The sequence below is a fragment of the Ceratotherium simum genome, chromosome 4 (assembly GCF_057802395.1).
Source record: "Ceratotherium simum simum isolate JZ-2026a chromosome 4, ASM5780239v1, whole genome shotgun sequence".
Lineage (NCBI taxonomy): Eukaryota > Metazoa > Chordata > Mammalia > Perissodactyla > Rhinocerotidae > Ceratotherium > Ceratotherium simum.
The window spans coordinates 72,050,608-72,065,646 of NC_141903.1; the positions used below are offsets into that span (position 1 = coordinate 72,050,608).

Consider the following 15,039-nt stretch of genomic DNA (forward strand, 5'->3'; position numbering starts at 1 on the left):
GTATAGTTCAGCCATGAGTTACACAGTTGTGTAACAACCAGGAGTGTGGGAATAACTCCAAAGCCTACAATACTTGCAAAGACTAATGCTGTTACATTTTAAAAATCCTAAGTTTTTCTTTTACCTTAATTTTGTAAATAATGATGACATTAAAATTAATATTTTATATAACATTTAGAATCAGATTATTGTAGGCTTAATTCCATAAATAGGAACATGTCTCATAATACAAATAAAATATATCATTTGGGGCATTTGTCACAATGTTACATGCTTCCGTGTCAAAAAAAAAAAGTAACCACTTGAAATAAACGAATCAAAAAAGAAACCCCACTTACTATAACACTGCTGTTGGTAGAAGAGGTTTGGCCAACATTAGGAAGAAAAATATGTATTTTCACACATCAGCTTTCCAGGTGTTTGGTGTTGTATAAAGTGATATCAGGGGAGAGGGTACACAGATTTTTAAGATAAAATGTTTGTGGGCAGAAAGCTTCTGCTGTATTTGGAGAGAGGAGTAAACATACAACAATAACATGACAGTGCAAAGTAAACTGTACTAAAGAGCCTGGAGCCATTGATCTAGTGCTGAGGGAATCCTGAGGGCAGTGGAGAAGTGCAAGGCCAGAGTGACTTGGTGAGTTATTTGTACTCAGGCGGTTTAGAGCTTTGTATCCAGCCCAGGGATCTCTTCTGCACAGTCACGAAGGTCCAGGAACGTTGACTTGTCTTCCTGGTGCTGTGGAGGTACGAGACGAAACAGTCCTCACAACCAGGTCTGGGTTTTGAGTCCTATCCTCCACAAAGTTTCCTCCCTTTTTAGAAAACAAAGTTGTTTTTTTCCCCATAATAAGCCTTTTCATCTTCTCACAGGCCCAAGAAAACTTATCTCAACAGACCAGAGCCCTGAGTGGAACATTTCTGGTTTTTCATGGGAAGGTTGGAGGGGGGCAGGGTGGTGCTGGGGCAGTAGTTCTTTTTCCTTGAGCTCAGGGCTACAGAGGTACCTTGAGAGAATCAGAAAAATATATTATTCCCTAACTTGGTCTTGCTCCAGTTTTCAATTTGTGGAAAAATGGGCCCCCTTTCTCTGCAGTTTCCTATTCTTCCTTCTTTAAACAAATTCTGAAAAGAAATAATGTTTCTTCTGTGTCAGCAGGATGCACGCTAAGTGCAGTGCTCTGCTGGTGACTGCATAGGAAATGAAATGGAAATTATAGTTTACAGTGTGAAATGGATGGGCACAAGTCTTTTATCTTAATGTAAGCATATCCGTAAGTGTAGCCTGAATTGAATTAAGAGTATACTAATGATACAGTCTTTACAGGAAGCTTCATCTGAAATATATGGAGCTGGGCCGGCCCCGTGGCTTAGCGGTTAAGTGCGTGCGCTCTGCTGCTGGCAGCCCAGGTTCGGATCCCGGGCGTGCACTGACGCACCGCTTCTCCGGCCATGCTGAGGCCGCGTCCCACATACAGCAACTAGAAGGATGTGCGACTATGACATACAGCTATCTACTGGGGCTTTGGGAGGAAAAAATAAATAAATAAAATTATAAAATTATAAAATATATGGAGCTGTGAAATTACTGGCTTGCTTGAACCTAACATCTCTATCAGCTAATCTCAGGTTTAAGTCATTTGTCTATAGCCAACAAATATTTTCTCCCTAGGTTTGTTTTAATCTAATATTACTAATTTTTTCATAGTCTAGATTTTCATTATGATTTGCTCATTATTGTTGTAAAGATTTAAACATTCCATACAATTCAGACCCTCAGAAACATGCCTTGATGCAAAGAAACAAAGGTAGCTCTAGTTAGCCCATGTAAACTGGGCATGTGTCTCATCCCCCAGCGTGCCCCTTGTGGAAGACCTCATGTCTTTTCATTTGAGGAGGGGCTCAAAGATTCAACTGGAGTTCAGATACCTCTTGTAGGATCAATCTGATCACTTTATAGCCACAAATTGTATAAAGTGTTTTCCTGAACACCCAACAAAACAAATTCCTGTCCTGGACAGTGGGAAATGGTGGGGTGGGGGAGGCAGTCTTGTGAGAAAATGTGAGGAGAGGGAGAGGAACCAATAGTTGGATAAACTTTTATGAAAGAGAAAATATTGTTTTAAAGGGCACTGGCGAAATCCACTCCAAAAACAAACCAAAATTTTTTAAACTATCCTTTTCAAAATATATGTTATGCTGGATGTCAGCCCAGCCCCAGTTAAGTTCATCAGTTCAGTTTTCAGGAAACTCATATCTCATGACCCAAGGGCTTGGCATCATCTCCAATCCTGTAAATTTGAACATCCAAATTCTCCCACCTAACTGAGTTTATCCTGAAGGTGTTAGAACCTGTGAACTAGCAAAGCCTCCCCCAATGATACCTTGGGCCTTTAAAGAATAAATTTTACTTCTTTGGAGACCAAATACCAAGACAGGCCTGGGTAATCGGTTACGTAAAACAATCAAGATGACATGGGCTCATTTAGGATCCCCAAATGTATATATAAAAAAACCAGAAGGCTCAGATAAATGAGGGATTTACTTTCATTGTGCCTTCTAGTTAAGAGCGTTGACTCTGACTGCCCTGGCAAGGATAAAGGGCTGTTCACTAGTGGTTTTATCTGGTGGGGAGGGAAATGATTTCAGGAAAGCATTTTTTTATAATTTTTTATAAAAATGAGGAAAAGCACATTCCTTTAATCTGCAGATGGGATGTTAAATCAATTTTCTAATTATTTGTTCATGTAGTTCAACAGATTAGTTCTTATTGATGATCTCCTAAGTGTAGTGAAATATCAATGAACAAATATCTGAGATACAGTTCTTTTATGTTGCCTGTGTTTTTAAACTTTTGTCTACTAATCTGAAGTTGCCTTTCCAACTAACCCACTCATAAATACCTTGATTCAAATATCTCATTGGTCCCTTCCCAGCTGAGAGTAAACAAATTAACAATGAGCAGCCATTTCATTCCTTTTACTTGTTCCTTCCCAGTTCAGAGTAAACAACGTTGATGCTAACCAGCCATTCATTCCTCCTCCTGGTCTCTCCCTAGTGGAGGCTAAACAAAGCTGACACTAAACAGTCATCAGTCATTACCTCTGCAAAGTCAGTTTCTTCCTGGCCCTTGCCCTTCTTCACCCTCCCACCACCCCCAAAAACACTCTTGCATACAGCTCTGACCCTCTTCTGCCAATCCAGCATTTAGGCCCTTCCAGTTCCCTCCACCCATCTCCCGTTGGAACCTGAAAGGAGCTGCTGTCAGTCGCTTCCCATTGTTTTTGTAAACTATTTGCTCTTTGTATTAATTTATTTAACTGCACGTCTCCAATTCTTTTTCATTTTGTTTACTTCACCTTAAATTGTAAATTTTTAAGAATCAAGACATTAGCAAGTAAGTGAGGAAATTATTACGGGGAAGATAATCTTCCTAAGTCTCCATCAGCGTCCTCTGCCTCCCTGAGTCACCTGATTCACTAGAGATGAGTAGTTATAAGTTGGCTCAGGCTCAGTTACTGCAGGTCGAGTCTCTGGAGTCTGCATGCCTTGCACTGAAATCTTTCAGGACCCAGAGTCTCACCAACTTCCCTGCAACCTCACCTGCAGGCCCACTCTCCTGCTTCAGCTACCCCAGCCTCCTCCTCCAGAGCAAAGCAGATTAGGAAGTGGGGAGGCAAGGAGGATAGTGGAGATTGCTTCCTGCTTTTAACTAAAGACGATCCTTTGATGCATTTATGATGTTTTCTAACATTCCAGTTGTTATTTCAATTGGTAGTCCCACCTCCTTCTCATTTTTGTACCTGTAAAGTGCTATTTAACAACAAAAATATTACTAGAATGATAGGAATGAATTTTCTTTTCCTTACCAGCAAAATTATTGTTTTCATAGACTTTTTCATCGCATTGTGCATGAAAAGGTGCAAAATAACCACCTTGATTTCTTGTCTTCTCAAAGAGTTCGGTACTCCTTGGGAGTTTGGTAAGCGTGCTGTTGCACTTAGCTTTACTCTTTTACCTTTGGGTGATAAGGTTTTTTTTTGTTTTTTTTTTTTGGTGAGGAAGATCAGCCCTGTGCTAACATCTGCCAATCCTCCTGTTTTTTTTGCTGAGGAAGACTGGCCCTGGGCTAACATCTGTGCCCATCTTCCTCCACTTTATGTGGGATGCCGCCACAGCATGGCTTGCCAAGCGGTGCGTTGGTGCACGCCTGGGATCCGAACTGGTGAACTCCAGGCCGCTGCAGCGGAGCGTGTGCACTTAACTGCTTGCGCCACCAGGCCGGCCCCCTTGGGTGATAAGTTTTGATCACTGAATATGTCAGTCGGATGCCATTTCTCATATTTCTAAGTAGTAACTCTAACAGCATTTGTAAAAGCATCATTTTGGTTTTCACTGGAGTCATCTATCCTTGTTTCAGTACTTTGATTTTGCTTTTCTCATATGGCTGCAGGTGGTTGAGATTGACAGTGAAATCTAACATGTGAACTGTAGAATTCTACAAACACAGACACACTGCACAGGAGTTGCTCAGGCTCTTCCCTCTCCATCAGGTGCTTTCTACCTCAAAGAGAGGGAGAGTGATGAGAAACCGGCCGGTTGTTTTTCTAGACTGTCTCACAACAGCACTTGAAGGTGAGAAGTCTTTATGGGCGGGCAAGGGAGAAATGCATCAGCAAAGGTTTCAGAAAACTGCTGAAGGATTGGGCCTAATGAGAAAGAGAACAGTATACTATGAATCCAACTGGAATGCTGAGTAATCCACCTTTCTGGAATTCTTTTTCGTTTCTTAAAATATAATTCATTAAAGATCATGATATTTTTATGAAATTATCTTTGCAAAGCTGTTTTGGGGTTCTCTAAGCAGGTGCTCATAGTTTGCCTTCTTTAGAAAAATCTTGTAGAGGTTGAAGATTAGTTTTCTTAAATTCTTACCTTTCATTTTAGTTAGCATTAGTGATATCTTTGAATTCACCCTATTAACTTTGTGTGTCTCGTGTTGACGAATGGCTATGAGATTGTGGGAATAGAAGGGATTTATTTAAAGACCAGTCTAGCTTTTAGGAAATAAATATAAGACTTTTCAAAAAGGCTAGGAAATGTGTGATAATGTTTGTGCTCATTTGCAGTACAGCCATAGATAGAATCGTAAATGTTAGCCCTGAAAGAGAGCATCCAGCTCAATCCCCCAATTTTCTAGATGAGGACTCTTCCAAGTTATACAGATAACAAAAATCAAATCCTAGCTCTTACTAATCCCAAATTCAGTGTTCCTTCTACTACACTACACAGCCAAAATATTTTTATGTACTACTGGAATTAAATTTAAGCTCATAAAAAGTCCATTTATTGATTGAAATCCTAGCATCAATCATTTTAATTTTTCTGTTTTTATATTATCAGTCTCACTCCTTTGAGAATTCCATATTATTTTTCCTGTTTCTTGAATAAGAACTTTAAATATCTTGGTTTCCAATTAAATATCACACTAAAAGTACTTGCTTTCATTTATACTTAATATCTAATCAGTGTATAATAGTTTTTTTTGGTCAACACACCATCTAGTTTCTCTTGTAAATTATAAATTCCGGGATGGCAAGGACATTGACGATTTCCTGTTTGGTACAGCTGGTGTAAAGTACACTTTGGGACTCTAAATAAGTGTCTTAACATGAAGTGCTACTTCTTTCAAGTTCTTTCTTATGATAATATCTTTGCGTTCTGGGGCAGCCCCATGTCTCTGTTGTGTGTGGCACATACTCCCTGTGGGCATTTGCTAAGTGATAGTCATTGTAATAGGAATTATTATTATAGGCCCAATCTGTTTCCCTTTATTAAGCCCACCCTTCTACCAACTAGCTGGAGGAGCTGATCACATGATAAACATTTCATTTTTATATAGTCTTTAAAGGACTGGTTTCAGTTAATCATGTAATACAACATAATTATGGAATCTGAAAATTGGAAAGCAATCTCTTGTGCCTACCCTGGAAAAATATTTTAAAGAAAAGTAAAGAAATCCTCAACAAGCTTTCAACGACTAACATAGATTACAACCATTAAAATCAGTTCTTTTATATCTGGTATAAATCCTTATGACTGTAGTGGAATCCCATGACTTATTTTATGTCTCCTGTGGAAAGACTGTTTAACACTGCTGTGAGTGGTACAGGATATAGGTAGAACAAGAGTCTCTGTTTTCTTAAGATCTTTTTAATAACTACCTATATTCTTTTGAAAAATATATTTTTGCTTCTCCTGAAATTTTTAATAGAAAGAATTATCATGAAATGAAAGGAAGTGAATGATATCGGAATTCATTAAAGTCAATCTGGGGAATGATTTGCCTTGAAAGATAAATCAGGAAACAAATGTTCCCAGGCAACAGTCTACGAAGTTTTATTTGCCAGTCCCCATCAAAAGTGACTATAATTGGGGTTGGGGAGGTGGGGTTTCAAACTTGGCTCCCAAAAAGATGCTCCTGAATCTAAATAGAAGACGTAATCTGGTGCCTGGCTACATCCACAATCTTTATAGAACTCCTTTACCAAAGAAGAATTTAGATTACACTGATTCTGAGTTTGAAGTCCTGAGCTAGAAACTCCTTTGTCGCTAAGGAAATTTCCTTGAGAAATAACCATCTTGATTTTATATACCTGAGGACAGCACGTTTGAAGATGGGAGACCAAAAGAAATATCCAGGTCAGAAAGCTGCACACCATTCTGGCAGAATCGGGTTGGAGAGGAAAGCTGTTCCCATGATTAGCGAGCTTCCCCAGCTAGCCTGTAGGTGGGTGTGTTTAACAGAAGGAAGCAGTGGGAACCGCCTGTCAGCCAGCCTTTAGAGCTAATTAGCTCAGCATACAACAAAGATAAGTGAGCCTGGGAGGAGGGCCCCCTGAGGGGTCTTTAGATTCTGGGAAATGTCTGATTGGCAGATGTTAAAAGGGATTCTTTGGTAATCCTGTGCATCAATGAGCTGCACAAATTCAGTCCAGGACTGCAAGAATTCAGGCATGAGGACACACTGTGCAGCAGGCACGCACAGGCAGACCCAAGATGGACAGAACCTTGGAATCCCTGAGACACATCATTGCCCAAGTCTTGCCTCACAGAGACCCGGCTCTAGTCTTCAAAGACTGTAAGTACTGAAGGGGAAAAAGTTTTTTGACTTTTTTAGAAAATACTCCTAAACATCCAGTCACATCCTATTTAAGTATGATTTCTCCTAAATCGCTGTAGTCGTGTGCTGTAGTCTAAGTGATATTTAACTTGTTCCTGACTTCAGTCAGGAGAATGATTTCATTTCACCTACGGGTATTAGTCGCTGGGTTATTTTGTCAGCGATACATCTTGCTAACCGTTTAAAAGTCTTTCTTAAAATCTAAGACTCGTCTAAGACTTAATGAACTTTTCCAGATGCTTTCTTAAATAAAGCAAGGCTGATTGGTACTAAGATTAAAACTAAAAATAACTTGAATATGATAGTAAACTATACCTATATTTTTAACCTGTTTAATCCTCCATAACGTATATTAGTTATGTTAAATTAAGTACTGTGTTTGTCTGAAAATTTTGGTTGCAAACAAGTTAACGATAAATCATCACTGAGCTCTTAAATTTTGATAAATTATAACACTTTAGTTAAAAGGCCAATAAAATTAGATATCTTCTCACCTCTGCAATACCCTCCCCCCAAAAAAAACTCGAAAGAGCCTATGGCAAAGTTATTTCAAAGTCTTTTTTTTAATGATTATGAAAAATAATTCAATCAAGCTTTCCAATTCTAGCAATACTATTAAACCATTTGTCATGTAACTTCGGTTCTGGAACCAATTTGATTTCCTGCTGCTGCAAAACAGACTATCTTCACGTTGTATCTTATCTACAGTAGGTTTCATATTACAAAGGGCTTCTGAAATAGAAGTTTTCTATGGAACTGCCCAAAAGGTAAAATGCATATGGAATTTTTTTTTCACTTCAATAAGTTACAGCTTTCTTCTTTGTGAATCTCGTTATGTTTGTCTCCATCAAAACATCAATGGTTTGGATTTTTGCTTTCTGATTGCTGAATAATGTTAGTTTCCAGATGTCCTTTTAGTTTATATTTCTCATATGTATGATGAAGAAAAAGTAATGTTAGGCCATTTTATTCTATAAAATTTTCTTCTTGGAAATTAAATTGTAACCAATCTGCCCTCTAAGCATAAAATGAAAGCCCTTTCTTTCTTTCTCTCTCTCTCTCTTTCTTTCTTTCCTTCAAATATTGTCTTCAAGCGTGTGTCAATAGCTATGTTAGAACTAATAAAAATCACTCCCTCCCCCAGTCTAGCCTGGAGTCTATTCAGGTTTGGTATGTTTCTTTAAGTGAAAAGGGAAAGAAAGAATGTCTCCCTCCTACAATAGCACTGAATTCACTAGTGAAGGGTAAAAGGGCTCCTGACCTGCCCAAGGCTTTGGATAAATTGTGTAGGGCCAGGGGTCTTATGCTGAGAGTTTGGATAGTGGGAGCAGTAAAAAGAAATAGAGGGGAAATTTTTCACAGTGCATTATGAATTTAAGAAGTTTACTCCGAAATTATGTGGCCCACTTTTTAAGCTGAACTAAATCCCAGCAATTGTTTCTAGTTTAGCAGAGAGAATAAAATAGAAAAAGGTTAAAATAAAGCATACATTATGTTCTTTTAACCAGACCTTTGCAGGAACTCTTTTATATGGAAAAACAAAGAGGTGTCCTATTTTATGTATTTCACTCATTAACATAGAACTTAAATTTGATCAGATAGTGTTGCCTGCTTACCCTAGAATGGGCCGCCACCCTGCATCTGTTCTCCTGGCTTACTAGGTGTGAATAATAAACTGCTGACCCTCTCCCTTCAGATGTTTCTAATCGGAAAAATGACTAAATGAAAGTAAGCCAAATGGCAAATTTCTGTACCAGGAGTTTTTATAACATCAAAACATCCAACCACTCACCATCCTTGTGGGATAAATGGGAACAGGCTTACTTTCTGGGGCAGGGCATCAAAAGTCTGCCTGGGGGCTGTGCCATGCCTTGGCAACCTGTCATGCACGTGCCAGAGCTTAGCACGTGGACTCATTTTCTTTGGCACGCCCATAAGTTGCTGCCACCACACTCCTGTTTTACAGAGCCTGTAAAAAGCTGCCATCAGCCTCCTCTCCTCCTAGTCACTCCTGGCTCCTCTTCCCCGACCTCAGTCCAGACTCTTCCCGACAGAGGAAAGGGCTCAGCACTTGAGCACATCACTGCCAATTCCTTAAGAAAAATTGCTACCCTGCTTTCCTGCAAGATGAAAAGCCAATATAAGAATTTTTAAAACCCAGCACAGTTGAACAAAGGAACATTAAAAAAAAACACTCAAAGTGTTTTTCTAAATTTCTCTTCTATAAATGCAAAGGCAGTTTTTTCTCTCTTCATTCTTTTAAAACATATAATACAGGGGATGTAAATGATCATTTGATTAATTTGTTGCCCTCAGTCAGCTTTTGATTTGTTTAAAAGCAAGCAATAATAAATTGAATTTTCTCTTCAAGTTGGTCAGGAAACGCACCCAGAGAGTTTTCTGGTCTGAGACCGATGCACATGGGGATAGTTACATTCATTTAAGAAAATAACATCTGAATGCTTTTCTCAGCCAAGGAAGCCCTCCAAGTGGCATTTTGCAGTGCATTAAATCCCTCATTTGTTTTAGACAAGGTGTTCATCTGGCAATAGTTGAGATTTGTTTTTTATTTTCTTTCCTGGAAGGAGATGAATTCCATAACAATTTTTTTCCCTATTACCTATTTCACATCTCAAACAAAATATAATGGAAAGACATTTTAAATAAGGTGGGCTCTTAATTTGAAGTGTGCTCCTCTAGGCTGACACTGGGCTGTTCTCCACTACCTAAACATCCCCATTTTGTAACAAGTAGCGCTGAGAGTCTCCACCACCAGACAGAATCTCTCTGCCGAGAGAGGAAGGCAGAGCTCCATGTTGCCTTCCATTCCTGGCTTTGTGCAGCATCCAATTTCTTTTCATGTGTCATGTGTCACAACCACAGATGAGCTATCTTAAAAGCAGCCCTGGCAGCTCTTTTGAGAGTGCGTGTGTGAGCTTACCATTTGTTTGCCACTGTTTGACAGTTTCTCACATGCTTTCTCAATGGAAATCACCACGTGATTTCAAGATGGCTGCACTTTCAGATCCTACTCTGAGAGTTAACTCTTCAAATTACGAGAGTGTAATATGCTTATCTGCGTCTTTAGGCTCGTCCTTCATCCATTCGTAGTAATGCGAGGATGTCAAGTACTCATCGTTTGATGACAGGCACTCTGCTAGGAACGTTTATTCTTTACCACAAGCCAGTAATACAGGTACTATTTTTATTTATAGATGAAGGAACTGAGGTTTATGGAGGTTAAGATGACTCGCCCAAGGTCACACAGCTAGTGAGTGACAAAGCCAGGATTCAAATTCCATCTTCCAACTCCTCACCTGTACCCACTAGAAGACATTGCCTCTCGGAGGTGTTACATTACTATGTCATTCATGCTGTCATGGCAGTATCTGTTAGGAAAATAGAGCGGGGGATTGAAATTAGCTCTTCTGGGAATGTGAAGGGAACCCATTAAATAGGGACATCTGAACAGGAGTGTGACAAGAGACGGAGAGGGGAAGGGCATTTTTGAGGAGAGAGAACAACTTGTCCAAAGGCAAATCAGGCAATACAAGAGCAATGCGTTGGCGGAGGTGAAGGCAAGGCTGAGAAGTCAGGTGGAGTCATGCTGAAGTACAGGCAATAGGCAGCCATTGGAGTTAACAGTGATCCTAAATTAGTTCTGGAAGTTTATGGCCTTATGTTGCATTGGGGAAAAGCTTATATTGACATCTGTTGGAGGTACATTTCCTGATACCAAGTTGGGGAGTATTGCAGCTTTTTCACAGCAAGAATCCCTTTGCCCATTCAGGCAAGATGCAAGATTTGTGAATGTAAACATGCCTATGAGGAGAAACCACTTTTACTAACTGAAGACCAAAATCAAGGCAAACTTTCTGAAACAGATTGTTAGAAAGCTATCTTAGTTGTCACTGAAGCCATGAGAATGTGTTGGTTTCTAGCATTGACTTATAAACTGACATGTTAGGTTTCACTAATATGTTTCCCCAAATTTTATAATGAAAAAATAAGATGGAATCTTTACTAAACATTGCACAATTAGAAGCAAATTGCTCACATATTTGAGGAGCATTTACTCTTCCATTCGGGGAAACATTTTTCTGCATAACCAGATAGGTGAATACTTGACTTCAAAAAGTACATTTTACCCCTTGGAAATATTGGACCAGACTATAGAGCTATTAAAAATATCTTAGTTATCATTAATTTGGCTGTATGCAATGCAAGAGAGCAAAAATCATCAAGAGTCAAGTATTTTCTCCATGCTTTTTAGTGTAGTTATCTGAAATCTATAAATTTGATGATACATTTATGGTTTTTGCATTTCACAGAAAGGAATAGAGTAGGATGTAAGGTACTTGTGCAGTAAAATTCCTATACATATTGCATTGCATTCCATCATGTAAAGTGTACCTGAAAGAATATGGTTAAACAAGAACCTCCACTGCTTGATAGCTCATTTGGGATTAATGATTGCATCTTAATTACAATAATTTGAACTCTGATAATTTTAGCATCTAAACTTCTATTCTACTGGAGCCTATTCAAATGCTAATTTTACTTTATTTATTACAGGATACAACTATTTTTATTTGCATTTATACTAAGAGAAAAATGCAGACTTCAGTTCAGCTATCAGTGGCATAACCACTGTTCTCTTCTTTTTTTCCGTAAATATACATTTAGCAGAGTTTAAATACTGAAAGTCTCAGCCCCTAGAGGAAAATTTTTCAAAATGGAAAAAAATAAGTGGCTTCTTGATCACTTAATGGCCATATCTGTCCTAATACATTTATTTCTTAATATATAAATGAGATTTAAAAAATAAAAGTAACATATGATTGACACCAATCCTGTGATCAAATCTGATGCCTCTTCATGGTCTGCTGTCTCATCTCACCATAGGCTTTTTTTTGATAGTTAGGATTTGTTAGCCTGAACTCAACTTTAACAACTTCTGAAACTCATGTGTTAAGTTACAACCCGTAATAGGATACAGCTGCACAAGGGTGAGTTTTTAACTTACGATTTTTCTGTTTAAATGATATGGTTTTACTGATTATGTGCTACAGATTGATTTAAGAAATGTAAGACAACTTTAGAAGCCTTTCGTAAAAGAATCTTCATTTAATACATTTCATATTGAAGTTTTAACCCCAAAGGCTCTTATTTCTTTTCCTTTATGTTCAAATGCTCATATAAGTTTAGTCTATCAAGGTAGTTAAAACAATCCTATTTTAAAAGAAAAAAAAGAATCCTATGGAAAGTTTAATATTGACAGAATAGGTAATTATTACACTCCTTGTAGTTCTCTATATTCTCTCTCTGGTGTCCATGGAATGCTGTTTGAGTTATGGTTTTGCTTTTCTTTTTTTTCCCTGCTGCGTTGATAATCAGTTGATCCCCATTTTGATCTCATCCATTTAGGCAGCTGTGGGAACCCATCATTTAGTCACCACTCCTTTGGCACATATGGCCTGTCCTATGCAGTTTACATTTCTCTCACGTGGCTCTGCACTATGGGTTACAGCTTCACTGGCATGTTTTTGTCCACATCTCAGTTGGAAGTCCCAGGAGGGCAAAGCCATACCTTGTGCTTCTATGTAAGCCCCAAGGTGCCTCCCACAGCGATAGGCATCTAGTAAGTGTGCAACAGACGTTTCTTGATTGCTGACTGGTTGGCTTTTTCCCTCACGAAATGGGAGGAAGATTTTTTCCCATTGTCAAGTGTTCTCCTTTATGATGAAATAAACTATACTGGGGCCTTCTAAACCATCATCCACTGACACCTTAATCACAGCCTAATTTCTTTTTTTCTTTTTTTTGTGAGGAAGATCAGCCCTGAGCTAACATCCATGCTAATCCTCCTCTTTTTGCTGAGGAAGACCAGCTCTGAGCTAACATCTATTGCCAATCCTCCTCCTTTTTTCCCCCAAAGCCCCAGTAGATAGTTGTATGTCATAGTTGCACATCTTTCTAGTTGCTGTAGGTGGGACGCGGCCTCAGCATGGCCGGAGAAACAGTGCGTCAGTGCGCGACCAGGATCTGAACCCAAGCCGCCAGTAGCGGAGTGCGCGCACTTAAGCGCTAAGCCACGGGGCCAGCCCAATCACAGCCTAATTTCATGCAGAGTTAAGTTGACAGCCAGATGAGACCGGAGGGAGCTTGGAGGAAGAAGGGGCTCTGAAAATAAACACAGCCACCACAGGTGACTTCCCCAAAGCACTGCCTCAGGTTGGCCTTGGTAGAACAGCCCGAATCATCCCACACACCACATTGGCACAGTGACTTAGATTGCCAGTTCATCCTAAGGGTCTACACTCTACTGTGGGTCCCAAAAGGCCATGCACCATGCTTTTGTGGGCCAAACTCTGTCTGTGCCTTGTACATAAACCCTAGTTAGATAGCTGTGGCAGGGTCGTGAAGAGCTTTCTTATATTGACTTTTCCCAGGAACAGTACGTTATACGCCTAAAGCCACATTTGCACAGATTTGACCATTTTCACTAAACAGAACTGGTCAGCAAAGCAGCCAATGTTTGCTCTTTTTTTTTTTTTGGATCCTCGGTTGATTATCTAAAATCAACAGTCCTACAAAGTCTTTTAAATACAGTGCAATGTCAATGCCCAGTGGAACATGAGAAAGATACATATTTTCTGATTGGTTAAATAGACTACATCAAGTTTTTATTTTATGTAGCTCTTGTGATTGGCTGACATCATCTGACCCCTGTTGAATATACACACTCCACATGGGAACTCAGGCATGATGCTGCTGCTGTTTAATTCAGGTATACATAGTGATCTTTTATTTTAATTTATTTTTGTGATGTCCTCTTGCTCCTTCATATTCTCTGCCCTCCGCCTTCTTAAAAAAATCACCCTGTACTTCCACAGATATAAAAATAAATGTTATTAAATTTCTCCCTAAATGATTTACAGTTTAGCAATTTTAAATTGTAAAGGTGAAAATTAAACCAAAAAGGATGATACACTTTTTGCATATTTTGGAGAATCTTCCAAGAGGTTAACTTTGTAAAACAACCTGAAGGATCATTATTCCCTCAGGAAAAGTGTTCGGGGTGGAGGATGGGGACGAGACCAGAAGGAAAAAAAAAAAGCAAACAAAAGAAGAAACACAACCAGCTTTCTAGCTGCTGAAGGAGCTAGACGCTGACTCTGGAGCATTACTAAAAGAAAGCTCCTCTGCTGGGAACAAAGCAAGACTCCAAGCTGCCTCAGTCCTGCTGTGTGGCTGTGGCTCCCTTTGAAAGAGTGTCTACACAAAAGAAAAAGGGGCCCAAGAGTCCTACGTGTTGTAACCTACACATAAGCTGTGTCAGCAAGATTCTTGAATTAGCCTGGTCAAAACTCAGCAAAGCCTGAGGATGGTCAAAAATGACTAGACAGCTGGCTCTGTCTATCAGTGTCCTGGAGGTCACCAAGCCAAGCACAAGACCCAAAGGTACCCCGTTTTGCAACCCATTTTCCATGAATGGCAAAATGATATCACGCCTTGAGCTTGCCCCTTAAATTATTTGGGGTCCTTTTCCTCAACAAAACTAGGAAATCACATTGGCAATACAAGTTGAACGTGATTAAATTGCTAGAATAGAAAATACTAATTAACTTTATTTTAAAATATCACCTGCTAAGGCTAATTTAATTAAAGATTATATTAAAATATTACACAACATAAATCCATCTGTTTGGAGGCAGAGAATCAACTTGAAAATATGTTAATCATCTTGAAAGCCTCTTAACGATTTATTCTTAAATGATAGCCTTTCCAATTTGTCTTTAATTGTTTTTGGCAAAGGAAATTTTACCCAGCTAGAATTTTTTCTCAGGTAAGGC

General features: G+C 39.1%; 1 protein-coding gene across 2 annotated transcripts in view; it reads left to right on the forward strand.

Annotated features, from left to right (window-relative positions):
• The first annotated feature begins 5,914 nt into the window (after positions 1-5,914).
• LIX1 (limb and CNS expressed 1) overlaps positions 5,915-15,039 on the forward strand; it is a 48,938-nt gene continuing 39,813 nt past the window's right edge. The window contains exon 1 of one of the 2 annotated variants that reach the window (XM_004420346.3): positions 5,915-7,141. In XM_004420346.3, coding sequence (XP_004420403.1) covers positions 7,060-7,141 — 82 coding nt within the window. In that variant the 5' untranslated portion in view covers positions 5,915-7,059. Of the gene's footprint in view, positions 7,142-12,458; positions 13,974-15,039 lie in introns of those variants that run through there. The other variant, XM_087430004.1, reaches the window with a different exon arrangement.